This window comes from Cebus imitator, unplaced genomic scaffold, assembly GCF_001604975.1.
Source record: "Cebus imitator isolate Cc_AM_T3 unplaced genomic scaffold, Cebus_imitator-1.0 Scaffold128, whole genome shotgun sequence".
NCBI lineage: Eukaryota > Metazoa > Chordata > Mammalia > Primates > Cebidae > Cebus > Cebus imitator.
The window spans coordinates 2,818,618-2,837,050 of NW_016107443.1; the positions used below are offsets into that span (position 1 = coordinate 2,818,618).

General features: G+C 37.5%; 1 protein-coding gene across 1 annotated transcript in view; it reads right to left on the reverse strand.

The window, feature by feature from the left end:
* Positions 1–9,377: 9,377 nt before the first annotated feature.
* EIF1AX (eukaryotic translation initiation factor 1A X-linked) overlaps positions 9,378–18,433 on the reverse strand; it is a 14,868-nt gene continuing 5,812 nt past the window's right edge. Inside the window, exons 2-6 of the mRNA XM_017540671.2 lie at positions 17,353–17,456; positions 15,618–15,668; positions 13,822–13,903; positions 12,134–12,225; positions 9,378–10,292 (exon numbers count right to left, since the gene is read on the reverse strand). Of these exons, the coding sequence (XP_017396160.1) occupies positions 10,287–10,292; positions 12,134–12,225; positions 13,822–13,903; positions 15,618–15,668; positions 17,353–17,456 (335 nt within the window). The 3' untranslated portion in view covers positions 9,378–10,286. The remainder of the gene's footprint in view (positions 10,293–12,133; positions 12,226–13,821; positions 13,904–15,617; positions 15,669–17,352; positions 17,457–18,433) is intronic.

The following is an 18,433-nucleotide window of genomic DNA, read 5'->3' on the forward strand; positions in this document are numbered from 1 at the left end:
TTTTTTTTTTTTTTTTTTTTTTTTTTTTTTTTTTTTTTTTTTTTTTTTTTTTTTTTTTTTTTCTGTCTGTTACTGCATCTATTATTTACTACTATGGTTTCGGGTACAACTTATCTGTTGGAGTGAATTCCCGCTTAGCAGTGTTTTTAGAATTCTTTGAAATTCAGTATTTCCACATGAATATACTTTAGGATGCTTTTGCTATCTCCCACCACGGCCTACTCTATTATATTACAAAGTAAATGGCCTACTAATTGTAACTATATTGAAATCAGAGGTTAATTTGGGGAAAATTGACATTTTCATAACATCATAACATAATATCCATTAACATAATTTGTATTTAAGCCTTTAAAAAAATGACTTTCAAGTTTCCCAGGCTTTTCCCACTACACTAACTTCCTATAAAAATCTATAGTATCACCAGGCATAGTGGCTTATGCCAGTAATCAGCACCTTGAGAGGCTGAGGCGGGTGGATCACATGAGGTCATGAGTTCGAGACCAGTTTGACCAACATGGAGAAACCCCATCTCTATTAAAAATACAAAATTAGCCGGGCATGGTGGTGTATGCCTGTAATCCCAGCTACTTGGAAGGCGGAGGTTGCGATGAGCCGAGATCGCGCCATTGCACTCCAGCCTGGGCAACAAGTGAAACTCCATCTCCAAAAAAAAGAAAAAAAGAAAGAAAGAAAAGAAAATCTATAGTATGGGCCAGGCACAGTGGCTCACACCTGTAATCCCAGCACTTTGGGAGGCGGAGGTGGGTGGATCACCTGAGGTCAGGGGTTCGCGACCAACCTGGCCAACATAGTGAACCACCATCTCTACTAAAAATACAAAAATTAGCTGAGCATGGCAGCAAGCGCCTGTAATTCCAGCTACTTGGGAGGCCGAGGCAGGAGAATCGCTTGAACCCGGGAGATGGAGGTTGCAGTGAGCTGAGATTGCACCACTGCACTCCAGCCTGGTTGACAGAGCAAGACTGTCTCAAAAAAAAAAAAAAAAATGGCCTGGTGCGGTGGCGCACGCCTGTAATCCCAGCACTTTGGGATGCTGAGGCAAATGGATCACCTGAGATCAGGAGTTTGCAACCAGCCTAACATAGTGGACTCAATCCTTACTAAAATACAAAAAAATTAGCCAGGCATGGTGGTGCATGCTGTAATCCGAGCCACTTGGGAGGCCAAGACAGAAGAATCGCTTGTACCTGGGAGACGGAGGTTGGAGTGGAGATTGCACCATTGCACTCCAGCCTGGGCAACAGGAGTGAAACTCCACCTCAAAAAAAAAAATTTAGTATGTTGAATAGTATCTTAAAATGTACTATACCACTTAAGTTGTTAGTCTAATGCAGATCTCAAATTATCTGGTCTCAGAACCCCTTTATATCAACAACAAACTACAGTGCATAGGTCAAATACAGCCCACTACCTATTTCTGTTAATAACGTTTTATTGGAATATAGCCACACTCATTTGTGAGTGACATCTGTGGCTGTTTTTGCACTACAATGGCAGAACTGAGTAGTTCTAACAGATCAGATGGCCTGAAAAGCCCAAGGTATTTACTATCTGGCCCTTTATAGAAAGGGGTTTACCAACCCCTATTTTATACTTAAAAATGGAGAATCACAGAGCTCTTTTATCTGGCTAATGTTGGTAGATCTAATTTCTAAAACTCTAATTTTTACTTGAAAGTACAAATGTAGCACTGGTAATAAACGCCGTCAATTTTCCTTGAAATAGCAAGGTTGCGAGTTGTCTGTCAGTTAATACAGCTGACTGTATGAATAGATTTTTTAAAAATGTTAATTCAAGAATAAAATCAATGCATTAGCATAAACACTTAATGAGGAGTAACAGAAACAAAAAATTGAGATGACATTGTTGCACATTTTTGCAAATCTTGACCGGTTTAATAGACGACGGTCTCATATCTGCTTTTGTATTCAATGTGCCCTAGTAAGTTTTGGTTAAAGCATATGAAGAAAATCTGGCCTCAGAGGTATGTAGTTGGAAAAGGAAGATTTTAATTGACTTTTCAGATAATTGTGTATGTTCTTTGACACTATACACAGTCTTAACAAGAGGTGACTTCTTAAGTTAGTTGCACTGTGGAATCTAACACCAAATCAACAAACGTTTCATACTATTACATTAAAATTCATTGGTCTATTTTGAATTATGAATGAACTTTTTAACTTCACCCACCTGGAAAACTTGGAAAAAACTGACAGACGTATGATCTTCCATATGTTGAGCCTTTTCATTCTACAATTTTAAGATGCCACATTCATTAATATCACTGATCTCTTTAGAAAAGCTCTTAATTTAGTGAAGTTGTCAAGCTAATACAGCTAGTGCTCGACTTACGACCACGATTGGTTCTGACAGACTAGTCGTAACACGATTTGGTCGTAAGTTGAGTAGGCTATATGTACAGTACTGTGAAATGATGTTATAAAAATATTTAAGTCATATTTTATCATAATTTTCTTTCATTATTGTTATATATCATAATTTTCTTTGTTCATTTTATGCCATTTGTATCATCTCTACACCATTTTGTTTCTTATTTTTACATTCGTCAGGTTTAAGTAAAACACTGTATTACCAGTACAACTGGTTTAATATTTGCAAAACATACAAAATTACAAAATACAGGTGCATACAAAATACAGGTGTAAAAAATACCATAGGAAACATTTTCCCAATTGCAAAACATATCAAAATATATAAACATGTGTACGAAACATTTTATTGGCCGCTGGTGCTTGGCTGCGGATCGTTGATGTCATCATCTGAGGCAGCAGTTGGGGTTACCGGAGTTGGTTTTTTCATAAACATGGTGAGCTTTGTCTGAATTCTTTTTTTCTTCATAAATTTCATGATACGGACGAAACACATCGTGCGCCGTCTGTTCAATCCTTGCAAATCGTTCGATGTTTGGGTCCATTGCTTCGAAATGTATAAGAAGTTTATTCAGTAAAGATAAACCGTCTGATAATCCCCTAGTGGTGAACTTTCTTTCTGGCTCCTCCTCTTCTTTCTTCTTCTGCCACTCTTTCTTCTTCTAGTTCGATTAGCTCTTCATTTGTAAGTTCTCTGGATTCTTTGTCTAGCAACTCTTCGACATCTTCCATTTCACACTCCAAAGAAAGGTCTTTAGCGAGTTTCACTATTTTTTCCCGAATTGTTTCAAGTTCATGTTCACTGTCAAATCCGTCAAAATCATTAACATAGCGCTTAACACAATTTTTCCAGATGCCATTCATGCACTTTGTCGTCACAGCCTCCCAGGTGGTAGCGATATTCTTTATACACATCAAAATGTTGTAGTGTTTCCAAAAATCTACAGCGGAGCAGTCGTGGCTAGCGATTGTGGTCGTAAACTCGAATGGTCGTAAGTTGCATAGGTTGTAAGTTGATCAATACCTGTAGTAGCAAATACCAGTTTTCTGAAGCTTTTTTCGCTCTTCAAAGCTCAAATTTTATTACCACTAACAAATACAGTTACTTGTTTCCCTTGAAATGACAGGCTCATTTTATTCATTTTTACAAAAATGTTGAACACAAACCCAAGTTTGAAATATCAGCTTATCAGTTTCTCTTTCAAGTAAAAATGATATTCCACTAAAGTGTCCAGTTGTTTGCAATATAAATTATCACAAATGCTTAACCTTGAGACAACTGCTACACATTGGTATGCAGAAGTGCTTTATGTAGTACTCTCCACTTTGTCACATGACATATTGAAAAGATGTGTACTCAAAGGTTCAGATGTACCAGTCTATGAGATTCATTAGGTTAATAAACTTTTATTGCATTGTCAGAGACATTTTTTTGTTTTTGAGACAGTCTCACTCTGTTGCCCAGACTGGAGTGCAATGGTGCAATCTCGGCTCACTGCAGCTTCCACCCCCCAGGTTCAAGTGATTCTCCTGCCTCAGCTTCCTAAGTAGCTGGGATTACACGCCTGTGCACCACACCTGGCTAATTTTTGTATTTTTAATGGAAACAGGGTTTCACCATGTTGGCCAGGCTGGTTTTGAACTCCCGACCTCAAGTGATCTGCCTGCCTCCGCCTCCCAAAGTGCTGGGATTACAGGTGTGAGCGACCACACCCAGCCTCCCTTTTTTTTTTTTTTTGAACAGGGTCTTGCTCTGTTGCCCAGGGTGAATGCAGTGACATCATTATCACAGCTCACTACAGCATTAACCTCCCTGGCTCAAGCAATCCTCCAACCTCAGCCTCCCAAGTAGTGGGGACTACAGGTGTGCACTACCATGCCCAAATGTTTTATTTTTGTTTTTTAGGGATGAGGTCTCACTATTTGTCCAGGCTGGTCTCCAACTCCTGGATACAGTATATAGCTGTGAGACACTATGCTGGGCCAAAAACCTTTTTTCTTGAGACTGAGTTTCACTCTTGTCGCTCAGGCTGGAGTGCAATGGGTGATCTCGGCTCACCGCAATCTCCGCCTCCCGGGTTCAAGTGATTCTCCTGCCTCAGCCTCCTGAATATCTGGGATTACAGGCATGCGCCACCATGCCAGGCTAATTTTGTATTTTTAGTAATGAGACGGTTCTTCCATGTTGGTCAGGCTAGTCACGAACTCCTGACCTCAGGTGATCCTTGGCAACCCAAAGTGCTGGGATTTCAGGTGTGAGCCACCGCATCTGGCCCCCAAAACCTTTTTTTTAATTGCAAGTTTATTTCTATGTTTGACTTTAGTAGATGACTTTTATTAAACTAAGAAAATTTCTGACCAGGCACGGTGGCTCACTTGAGGTCAGGCGTTCAAGACCAGCCAGGCCAATATGGTGAAACCCCATCTCTACTAAAAATACAAAAATTAGCCAGGTGTGGTGGTGCATGTCTGTAATCCCAGCTACTTGGGAGGCTGAGGCAGGAGAATTGCTTGAACCCAGGGGGCACAGGCTACAGTGAGCCGAGATTGCACCATTGCACTCTAGCCTGGGTGACAGTCTCAAAAAAGAAAAGAAAAATTCCCATTATTGTTAGATTCCTAAGACAGTTTAAAAATCATAAATATGTATTAAATGTTATCACATTTGCCAAGTCCAGCTCATTTTGTATCTGACAGCATAGAAATCGGAAATGGGACTTGACTCAGATTTTATCCCTACTTTTTTTGAGATGGAGTCTTGCTCTGTCACCCAGGCTGGAGTGCAGTGGTGCGATCTTGGCTCTTGGTTCACTGCAACCACCCCCTCCTGGTGTCAAGTGATTCTCCCGCCTCAGCCTCCCAAGTAGCTGGAGACTACAGGTGCGTGCCACCACACCCAGTTAATTTCTGTATTTTTAGTAGAGACGAGGTTTTACCATATTGGTCAGGCTGGTCTTGAACTCCTGACCTCAGGTGATCCACCTACCTTGGCCTCCCAAAGTACTGGGATTATAGGCGTGAGCCACCACACTCATCCTCTACTTTCTTATCTGCCAATATCAAGTCGTGAACTGAAAACATGGATTGGAACAGCAGTACAGACTGGCCTTTTAAAAGTGGGCAAGTTGGCCAGAAGTGTAAGTATTTACTTCACCTATTGGTCTTTGCATCATATAAAATAAGGTGTGTTGAATGTGACTGGCAATCTGAAATCACTCTGCAGAACTGACTTACCATTAGAAAATGTCGTCTTCAGCACAGATTTGTGACAAATTCACTTGCTGAGAAAACGCAACCCCATATTTGGAGTATGGCTAAATTGACTCATTCAGATCAAACAAACAAAAGCAGACAAAAACAAGGTATACCTTTTCCTTATATATCACAATTAAGTTTTAAAAATAGCAAATTTTTCGAAAAGAATCACGTCAATAGCTAAAAATGTTATAAACAGTTCGAAAAGAATCAATTCTATACGTTGTTGGAAGTTGTTTCATATTTTATTTTCTAATTGCAATAGTTTGCCTATAATTTCTTTACATCATTCTGTATGATGGGAAAGGAAACCTCTAAATCAGTTAGTACTAATTAGTTGTCATGAAATCTATAGCAAAAGGACTCACTGAAGACTTAAGAATAAAATATTATCAGAGGTATCAATATTATTAACTATAATCTTTCTCTAAAGAAATATAGAGCAGTTGATATTTTGTAAAGTATCTTCAAGCAAACAAGAGACTTCATCTGTTGGTCTTATGCCAAATTAAATGCAGTTGGTAGCAATTTTAAATACTGTGTTGACATGAATATACAAATATACATTCTACGTGTTCCTTCTATTGTAAGAATCAAAGAGTGCACACAAAAGAAATGGGAAATACAGAATATAGAAGACATGCATCTTCTATCTTACATAGTACTGGGTATCAAGTGAAAAGAGGCAGACTGCTCTAAGTACATTACAAGTATGAACATCTAAATGATCAATCCTCCTAACAATTCTGCATGACAGGTACTGTTTTCATCATCCCCATCTTATAGGTGAAGAACCTGAAGCTGAGACGAGCTGGAGAATGTGCCAGTGGTCACCTGCAGGCAGAGGGCTGAGTAAGGGTGGGACACAGGCCCTTTGACCCCAGGATCCATGCTCTTCCCTCTCTAGTACATTGCTTCACAAGTACCTAGCAACTTGCAAGGCTGGGAGGGTGGGCTAAGAGAGGACAAAGTCCAACACAGCCTCCAAATTGCTCGGTTCTAACGCTATACCTGAGGGTCTAGTGTCTTTTCATTTTGCTCTTTCTGAATAGGAAGAAAAGCAGCAAAGATAAAAGGGAGGATAGTTGAGGGTAAACCAAAAACACAAAGCAGTATGCAAAAGTTCATGGGAGTCCAAACAGTATAAATAAAACTTACCCTTACTAAGCAGCATAAAGATAAGCATTTCACACCAATACAAATCATTTTCATTTTTATGACAGTCAGGTAGTATTAAAAAAACCTCGCTTTCATTCTGATACTTTAACTGTCAATCCAGTCAATACTGGTTGTTGTTAAGTCTGTACACAATACAAATAAAATATAAATCTAGCTATTTTACTCAAAACATGCTTTTTACCTATTTGATTACTCAGAGTTACTCTGAAATCAATGACAGCAGTTTATACCTATGAAAGATATTACTGAACATCATAATCTAATATTTACATTAGATGAGATTAAGTTAAATTACAATTCAGAAAGAGTTTGTTAGCAAACATTTATAGCCATGATTCCACAGATGTGGTGAGTAAACCAATGGCCATTCCTCAATAAAATACAACAATTTCCATCATGCATAGTTTACAGGCTCCATAAGAAGCAGTCTCTTTAGGGGCTAGATGCTTAAGAAATATTCAACAGTCAAACAATGAAATCTTGGCTTCTTTTTTAACACAAATGTTTGGTTTGGTTATTTAGCCTCATTAGTGATAAAACATATTTATATTCTAACTGCAAGTGGAATAAACATTGCATCAAAAACGCAACCCCAGCAAAATCATTAGTAATAACTATTATGCCCTCTTAGCAGTAAAAATCATTTTTTTGGATTTTAAACATTTTATTTCTTTCTGTGCATAGCTTATAGCATTGTATTACAGGAATCAGAGAGTATAAGCAAAAAAAAAAAGTGAAAAATAAAACTTCTTGAAGACCACTTCCATTATTTATGATTACGTCAATGAAATGATACAACTTCCACATTAAATACAAATTAGTGAAAGGACTCCTCCAAGTAGTATTGCATATAAGCTACAACTTTACCCAACTATTTTAATCATTATGATTCGAGATTTCCTAGGATGTAACAGCCCAATCAGGCTGTTACGACCTTGGCAAGAACAATCACCAGCAAATACATGAACTGGGGTTATAGCTGAATTTTTAGAAACTCTTCAGACAAACCACATGTGTTAAAGGAGGTAAATAGAAAAATTAATGTTTGAGCTGTGCTATTCCTACCAGGAACTATATCACATATGATGCCAAGTTCAAACATAATTAGTAAAATAATATAACAGGATCTATACATACTGTAAATTTAGCAAAAACACTTTTATATACAGAAACCTAAATATCTTAGGAGGTTTAGAATATGGGTGGAGACAACTGTTAATTCTTCAAGGTTGGTTTCTTACGAGGATTAAAAACCAGCCCTTAGTCTCAGATGCATTCCATCTAGATGTGTTCAGGAACTCCATAGAACAGGAAATATAAACCATGAATATGCACCCTTAATTTCTATTCTTCAACTTAATGTTTTATAGTACCTCAGATTTTTGAATCCAGAGTTCGTAGTTGGGAAATTATAGTAAGAGTAGATTAGAGAAGATTTGCTTGTTTTTCTTTTGAAGCCATGTGAAGGTTTATTCCCCTGTGCATTACTTTTCATCACTAAAAAGCTCCATGGGGACTAAAAGAATAAAAGTGTCATAGCCAGCCTGGATGGTTCACGCCTGTAATCCCCGCACTTTGGGAGGCCAAGGCAGGCGGATCACGAGGTCAAAAGATCAAGACCATCCTGGCCAACATGGTGAAACCCTGTCACTACTAAAATTACAAAAATCAGTTGGGCGTGGTGACTTTTGCCTGTATCCCAGCTACTCAGGAGGCTGAGGCAGGAGAATCGCTTGAGCTGGGAAGGTGGAGGTTGCAGTGAGCTGAGATCACACCACTGCACTCCAGCCTGGTGACAGAGTGAGACTCCAACCCCCCCCCCCGAAAAAGAATAAAAGTGTCACGAGCTACATGATGGATCTTTTCTTTTAATGTTGCAGATGATTTCAGTTTGGCTAGTGAAGGCTAACTAGCTCAGCCTTAGTTTCATTTTATGAGAGTTGACAACTAAAAACTAAACAAAGAAGTTACCAGTAAACCTAGTTCCCAACACAAGCAAAAAACCAAAAACAAACAAAAATAAAACACCAAAACTGTTTGCATAACAAAACATATCCTTAACACAAAATAAGCGTATAACATCTTCTGCAGTATGATGTTTTATTTCTCAGCTGTAGCTTTTCCATTCAGAAATTGGAGACCATCTTTCCATTGAGTTGTTATTCCCTCCTTTTCCCCTAGCTTAGATATATGTTGAAAAAGGCTTGTCAACAAGTTTTTTTTACAAGTTGTTATGAAATTAAAATTTCATTTACATGTATCTTGTGTTAATAAAACACTCAAAATTGTAGCTTACATGTGTATATGATTTCTGAAAATAAAAAAAATCACACTTTTAACAATCTTTCTGCGCTGTAAAAATATTCTACATACGTGCATATGATCAAAACAATCTTTGCATGTTTGGGATATTTCTTNTTTCCATTCAGAAATTGGAGACCATCTTTTCATTGAGTTGTTATTCCCTCCTCTTCCCCTAGCTTAGGGATATGTTGAAAAAGGGTTTTCAACACGTTTTTTTTTTTTTATTTTTTACAAGTTGTTATGAAATTAAAATTTCATTTATATATCTCAAGTGTTTATAAAGCACTCAAAATTGTAGCTTACATGTATATGACTTCTGAAAATAAAAATCACACTTTTAACAATCTTTCCGCTCTGTAAAAATATTCTACATACGTGCATATGATCAAAACAATCTTTGCATGTTTGGGATATTTCTTACACATAGTAAAAGAAAACAATTTTATCAGTACTTTCACATGTTTAGATAACTGAGTGCCACCTAGTGTTCAATTTCTGTAACTACTAAGCTTACAAATTCAAAATTGCTATTAAAACCCAAGTTCTGAAAACTGCATTTTGGAAATGCGTTTTTTTTGATATGATTATGGTGGCAAAATATGATTATGAAAAGAACACATGATATCAAAATCAGTATAAAAATAGCCATAGGCTACTTAAATATGACAAGACTTATTTTTTACTTCAAATGCAGATTTCTTCCTCCCTCAAACTGTATCAAAATCTTAAGGGAATACCTAGGTAATTGGAATATACACAATGACTCTATACAATCAAGAGGCCAGGCTTAATCATATTCCATAATGAGGACAAGGCAAATTATTTCTTTAAAACATCCATTTTCTTATTGGAAGTGGTAGGAAAAGCAGCAATCTATTTTTTTTTTTAAATAGTAGACGTGGTCTTCTACCCATAAGCTCCACTATATTAAAAGAGCAAAGTGGGCTTAACATCTTACTTAAGATAATTCAGTATTACCAGTTTTAAAAGAAATAAAAATACCTTAGGAACAAATCAGTCTGTTTTAACAAACTGTATTCATGCTAATGAAATTTTAATCTTCTTTGTCATGGCCAAAATCCAAATTGCAGGACAACCTTCAGAAAAGATGGAATGTAAAATCTTGAGTTCAGTTTAGATCTGGAAGGGAAAAAAGAATATCAATGAAAGGAAAAAGAATTCTTACGTTCCAACAGTCTATTCCATATATGAGAGACTTTGACCTCCTTACGCTGAGAAACAAATCCAGTTTGAAGAAGAAATTCCTATAATTCTGGCCTGCTATAAGTAAATCATTATGATCTCCTTTGTACTATTATATGTAATGCAAAATCTTCCTAATAAAGTTTACTGTCTCCTTCCTTTCCTTTAATGCTAGTAATTTGAGACTTTTATATCTCGATGGGAGCAGACATCAGGGGTGATACTGACCTAATTCCTGAGTCAATCTGGTTATAGTTAGAACATCTATAAACCATCTGGAGAAATGTCTTAAAGAAGTAGGGTTCTAAGGTGACAGAGCAAATTTTTACAAAATGTTCAAGAGAACCCCTTTAATAACCACTGTCTTTACCATCTCTTTTCCAGCCAGCCAGCTGGGTCCAGTTCTGAGGAGTTGTTGGCCCAGATCCAGAAATTTTTACTGAGAAAATCTTGACCCTGCCTAGATGCTCAACCCATTATCTTGGTGCATGTGGCTTCATATTCATGTATGTTCTCTGATTAGGTTCCTTATTATTATTATTTTTTTTAAAGAGGCCTTCTACTCCTGCCCAGTTGTCAAAATGTTTGGGGTGGCACTTAATCCACGTGTCAGCTGCAAGTTCTTACCAAAGAATGGAATTGTTAATTCTATTGCCAAAATATTAGCAACAGTTTAGTCACAAGACTCCTCTTGGCTCAGGATCTCCAAAATTAAGAAAATAACAGAACAATATATTTATTTCTCACTTCCTATTTTTGCGTATGTGTTAAAATATCTATTAACGTTAGTAATTTAACTCAAAGTGTGAGTATTCTTGGTCAGGAACTGCTCTTGCTTGGTATTCTGAAATTCGATTTTTGCATCAAATTTAATGTTATTATTTATTTACGAGACAAGGTCTGGCTGTGTTGCCCAGGCTGGTCTTGAACTCCTGGGCTCAAGTGATCCTCCCCTGTCAGCCTCCTGAGTAACTGGGACTACAGGAGCATACCACATCTGGCTTATTATTTTTGGATTTAAATACACAGGTGGTTTCTGAACTACATTTCAGGTAAAGAGGTTTGAAAAGAAGAGCCCAAAACAGATTTAAGAGTAACACCCCAATCGCTAAATAAACTTATGCTACCAAAAGATTTAAGTCTGAATTTCATTCAAATGCAGTAACAGCAGAAGTGCAGTAAAGCGTTTACTCCTATGGGCATTACTACTTTATTGTTAGGAAAGACAGGACATTTTCCTCAAAATAAACATACCAACTGCAAGCCAAAAGTTTGCCAACAGTACACACCCAACAGCTAAAAACACCACAATTGGCAACAGGCCTCCATTTTGTCAAGGCTTTCAGTGTATATTGTAATTCCAATGCTTCATATCAAGCTGGTTCAAACAAGATTCTTTCAACATACTAATATTTCAATAAAAAAGGCACGTTCCTTTGATAAGATCTTCTATTTTTCAACTGTTCACTAAATTTCCTATTGGCTATCTCTTTAGAGACTCTTAATTAAACAAGTTATGATTAGAGTGGCTGGTGTTAATATTGCCAATGTAAACACTGATCTTTTCAGGAAGACAAATTGAAGAGCGTTTTAAGAATTCTCAAAATATAAACAGTTTGACTAGTTGTCTTCTAAATAATACTATTTAATTCAGACAATTCTCAAAATATACCCTTATTTAAATGTCCCATGTTCTTAAAATTAATGGATGTTAGGGGAAAGCTGATTTCTCCATGGATAGTAACAAAAATGGGAAAATGCAAGGCACATTTACTTACGTCATCAATATCTTCATCATCATCTCCAATGTCATCGAACTGAATTTCGTCATCATCTCCCGGACCAAATGTATCAGTTTCATTGATTTTAGCTAAGGACACAATAAGAAATACATTAAGTCAGCTTTGTAGCTTAATCAAAGCTTCATCATAACAAAAGCATTCCTAACTTTTATATAACACAATTACTATAAAGAGTATTTCACAAAACGAAATTCCCTGTAGTGTCACTGCTATGTCAAGATGGGGAGTATTTGTGTTACCGTTTTCTTTTGTTTGCAAAGTCATTTTTAGTAAGGCAGGCTCTAATTACATTAATTCTGAAACTATTATAACTTCCAGGTATACTTCTTAACAGGTTTGGGCACATGGTAACAACGTATTTCCTTGAGATAAGAAGAGCTGGTTCACTAATAATCATCAGAAAGATCTAGTCCAATCATGATTATCCCTAAGCAATGAAAATGAATCAGGAAGTGGTAGTCCTATTCCTAGATATATTGACATTTCTTAGATCAGAAATGCCAAGTAATTTCAGCATGCTTAAGTAAAATTAGGTTATCTCATAATAATGTTTTTATATAATCAGATACAACAGAGCTAAAAATAGTAACTGCCAAGTAAAAATGCAGGCCTACAATATAGTATGTCAAGCATATTTCCCCTCTGATGAGGTTATAAGGGACTTATTTTTATGTTTTCTGCATGAAGAATTCATTATTTTTGTATTTGGAGGAGTAAAAACCAATAATGTTGCTTTAAAAAAATCCTATGGGATACTATTACACAAGGATAAATGGAAATACAACTTTTTAATAAAAAGTAGTAACGAGGCTGGGCATGGTGGCTCATGCCTGTAATCCCAGCACTTTCGGAGGCCAAGGTGGCTGGATCACCTGAGGGTCAGGAGTTGGAGACCAGCCTGGCCAGCACCGTGAAACCCCATGTTATTTCTGTTAAAAACAGAAAAATTAGCTGGACATGGTGGCGCATGCCTGTAATCCCAGCTACTCGGGAAGCTGAGGCAGGAGAACCGCTTCAACCTGGGAGGTAGAGGTTGCAGTGAGCCGAGATTGCACCACTGCACTCCAGCGTGGGCAGTAGAGTGAGACTCCATTTCAAAGCAAACAAATAAACAAACAAACAAAAATCAGTAATGGTACCTAATTATATGCCCTTGCTTCATGTTGTGTTTTTTAAAACTTTTTTGAGACAAGGTCTCATTTTGTCACTCAGGCTGGAGAATAGTGGCATGATCATAGGTCGCTGCATCCTCAGACTCTTGGACTTAAGCAATTCTCCTGCCTCAGCCTCCCAACTGGCTGACACTACAGGCATGTGCCACGACGCCTGGCTGACTTGCACTTCATGTTTAACTCATATGAGCACTAACAATCTCTTGAGGAAGAAATTTTAAAATAGATACTATAACAAAATTATTCCTTTGGGTTGCATTATGTGGAAGTCCAAAGCTTATAGAGCATAACTCCTCACCATATTTATTAGAAACAGAATTCCAGTAATTTTTTTCGTACAGTATCTAGCATCATGAAGCACAGGCAGGCATACATAAAACTAAAAACATAAGCACTAAAGTAAATATGCAAAATCCACAGTTCCTTCACCTAAACACCAACAGATAACCTAAATACCATATAACAAGTTAATAATAATAACCCAGACATTACCATGCTCTGGAAGCTCGCCATATGCCTTCAGACTTCTAGCTTCGTCTGCATTGTATTTTAAAATTACATCAGCTTTGTTATCCTTGAATAGAGATAATAACTTTAAAAACTGATCATAATGAAACACCAGTTATATCATAAATTCTCATTGAATAAACAATCAAATCTCACCATTTTATTATAAATCTTTCTCCTTTTAAATTTTAAAGCTTTCTCTTACCCTCTGAAAAATATACTTGGGTTTAACCCAGGAGGAAGCTTACATGCATGACGGAATGATGACTAAGAGGCTGAGGAAATATATTTGAGGGTCTCACTTTAGTAAGAGCAGAACTGCGCAGACCCCGTATTTTAGATTATTTAATATAACCCTTTGATCAGAAGTCTTTTGAAATACAAAAGTTCCCTGGAACGGTAATTTTCAGGGTGATCAAACACTACAATTCCAAAATTGAGACTGAACTAAGACTGGTATAATGACCTAAGGAAATTATACCTTTCCTTATTATCTGTGCTTCTTTGGCTATGTTATCAATCAAAATCTCCGGTAGAGTTTTTATATCTTCTGAAGATAGATTAGAAGTGAAGCCCAAGAATTAGTATTGTGAGAAATTCTTTAGGTATTTCTGATGCAAACGTCCCATTGAGAAATACTGCCTTAGAATGTTTCTATTTCCCCATTTGAAAGGAATTTAACTCAGTTAAGGGAGAAAACTGACTGCTTCAACTTCAAGGACAGTGTGATTCAGACCAGTACTTCTTAAAATGTAAAGTGTATAGAAGCCCACGGAGATCTTATTAAAATACATGTTCTGAATGAAGTGTCAAAGAACCTGCATTGGTAACAAGCTTCCAGAAGACAGTGATGCTATCGAGCCACAGACCACCCTGTAAGTGGGAGGGGCAAAGCAGGATCACAAAAAAATTCAAATCAGAAGTACTGGTCCTGGCTGTCACTTTACGGTCAGAATGTTATTCATTTCAAAACCTTGGTGTCCTTATCTATCAAACAGGGAATTCCTTATTTTTCCTACTTCTGGGGTTATTGTTAAGATCAAAAGAAAAAAATGGACATTAAAATGGTATGAATTTAAAGCAGGCTTTCTCACCTCGACGCCAGGGACTATTGTGAGGTGGACCGTTCTCTGTTAAGGGATGCTGTCCTGTGCTCTGCAGGATGCTTAGCATCACCCCAGCCTCTATCTACTACATGCTAGCAGCACTGCACCCATCCCCCAGTAGTGACAACCAGAAAAGTCTCCAGACACTGCTAATGTCCCCTGGAGGGCATAATTGCCCACGGTTGAGAAACAATACTATAAAGTGAAGATTTAAATTCTTTATTCTGGATTATTTTTTTTTAAATCAAAGTATGATCAAGGTTGTACAAATAGAGATATTATCACACAGGGACGAGTTCTAATAGGTGGAAGTCGAACAGACCTCACAGACCCACAATGAGTCTACAGAGTCAAGGGTTAAGATCATGAAAGGCAATCATCATTTTCTTTCTTTCCCAAGTGCTCATCTAGATTTATAGCACACACCTGTGTCGTGATATGTATTGTAATTACTTGTGTGCTTGTCTTCATTCTCTACACTACCAGGCTATGAGCCTTTTGTGGGATGCACACTTACCTCATCCAGCTGTATGCCCTAAAATAATGCCTCCCACATTTTGATTTAAACATAATCCCTGGGATATCTAGCACAATGCCTAAAACACAACTGGCTCTAAGAAATGGCTCATCAAATTCAAGCCAGTAAAAAATGTAAAATTTATGCGTAATTTTTACCTGGTAGTCTCGGAGACCAACCAATATTATATCGGAGGTATTTATCCAAACCTACAAAAGAAAAGTCATTGTCGGTCATATTTAAAATATTCCAGAGTAACAATTAGTTTATATTGTTATATTCCAGAGTAACAATTAGTTTAGAAATTAAGAGATTTTAGTTTGGGCTGGCACGGTGGCTCATGCCTGTAATCCCAGCACTTTGGGAGGCCGCGGTGAGTGGATCACTTGAGGTCAGGAGTTCAAGACCAGCCTGGCCAGCATGGTAAAATCTTGTCTCTACTAAAAGTACAAAAATTAGCCAGACATGGTGACGCATGCCTGTAGTCCCAGGAACTCGGGAAGCTGAGGCATGAGAATCACTTGAACCCAGGAGATGGAGGTTGCACAACAGAGTGAGACTCTGTCTCAAAAAGATTTTAGTTTGGGAACAGAAGGATTAACTTACCAAATTAAAAAAAACACAAAATCAGAGTTGGGACTTTTAGTCAACCTGATTAATAAATCTGCCTGAGTAACTACTGTGATGGTGAATTAATCATTACTTTCCAAGGCAGTCCTTTCGTGATGACATTAAGAAATACAACATTAATACAATGCTTATGTAACATAACTCATATTCGGATTTTCTTAATGTATGCTTTACAGCTTTATCTCCAATTCCTAAACCAGAATCCTAACAGGGGCCACCTACTACATTTAACTGTCAGGCCTCCTTGAAACTAGAATAGTACCCGAGCTTTTTTTTTTTTTTTTTTCTTTTTTAAACTTTCATGACAGTAACATTTCATTAAGAGCTGAACCAGGTACAGTGGCTCATGCCTGTAATCCCAGCACTTTGGGAGGCCAAGGAGGTCTGATTGCTCGAGCTCAGGAGTTCTAGACCAGCCTAAGCAACACAGAGAAACCTCATCTCTACAAAAAATACAGAAATTAGCCAGGCATGGTGGCAAAGGCCTGTAGTCCCTGCTACATGGGAAGCTGACGTGGGAGGAGTGCTTGAACCAGGGAGGTTGAGGTTACAGTGAACTAAGATGGTGCCACTACTCTATAGGCTGGGTGACAGAGTAAGGCCATGTCTCAAAAAAAGACAAGGAAAAAAAAACTGGGCTGTTTGTTTTTACAGAATGTCTCTCAATTTGGACTTATGAATTGTTTCTTCGTGATTCAAATTCAGGTTAACCATTTTGGGCAGGAACACAACATTAGTGATATGAATGATTCTTTAACATTAGAACCTGTATAAGATTACTATTACAGACCTTGTTATTTGACTTATAGGTAAATCATTGTTTACCTAGATAAGTCTTTTGGGAATTTCCAAAAATGAAGTCCATGGACAGTTAAAAACTGTAGAGGTGGCTGGGTGTGGTGGCTCACGCCTATAATCCCAGTACTTTGGGAGGCTGAGGTGGGTGGATCATCTGGGGTCAGGAGTTTGAGAACAGCCTGGCGAACATCGTGAAACCCCATCTCTACTAAAAATACAAAAGATTAGCTGGACACGGTGGTGGGTGTCTGTAATCCCAGCTACTCGGGAGGCAGAGGCAGGAGAATCGCTTGAACTTGGGAGGCGGAGTTGCAATGAGCTAAGATCGCGCCACTGCACTCAAGCCTGGGTGACAAGAGCAAGACTCCGTCTTAAAAAAAACCACCACCACCAACAAAACAAAACTGTAGAGGCATTTTCTCCCTTAACCAACTTTATTATTAAAGTAAAACAAATCACACCTACCTTTTTTCTCAATTTTCCTCTGATGTGACATAACCTCTTTACACCATCGAAGCACATTGCTTCTAGCCGTCCATTTCCCAACATTTTGATCACCTGAGCATACTCTAAGGGGAGAAAGGAAAAGGGTATGAAATATTGTTCAACTTTTGATAAAAGTAACTTAAAGTCCACATGAAACTGACAAGAGAATATAGTTGTAACAGTTGAGAATAAATATATATAGGAAAAATATAAATAAACATGAGGGAGTGATAAACATCAGTTAGTTAATGGCAGAGAGTTAGACCCAAGACTCTGTAATGCTATTTCTATAACATGCTGTCTCTGCTATTAGACATATTTTAATTATCGACTCATTTTGAATAAATAGATTGACTATTCCACTTTTGGCTCTTTCCCTATAATTTTTAGTACATTTGGCAAACAAAAACAGCTTAACCTTCAGTGTCTTTGTTGAATTAGAATATGACTAACCCCCAGAGAGGATGCCCATTGATTTGTAAATATACCGAGACTTCACTTAGAAAGGCTCAACAGTGGGGTGGACTTCTGAAACTGAATTACTCAGACTACAATTAGCCTGGCACCCACCTACCACCACCTTAACAAGGTTGGTCAACTCAAAGGCAGCCTTTCTTCTGAAGTGAGGAAAAAAAGTAATATTAAAGCAGTGTCTGCCCAAGTCAAGTCAGCTGCTATTTTAGAGGCAAGGATGACTAAGGCTAAGAAACAAAAGGACTTTTAGCCAGAAAATGTATCTCATCTTTAGTGGTTTATATGTATGGCATAATAAATCCACCCAAAGTTCTATTAAAAGCTAAAGTACTGGAAATTATTAGAACACCTGGGGAAACAGGAATTTGGAGTACGTACTAGATAATATTACATCAATGTCAAATTACCTGAGTGTGATAATTCTCTTCCAGTTATATAAGAAAATATACTTGCTCTTAGGAGACACATGATCAAGTAAGGGAAAATTAGCATGATGTCTCTAATGTCTTCAAATGGTCCTCAACAAACCCTACATATATATATGTACATATATATTTCTTTTTTTTTTTGGAGACGGAGTTTCGCT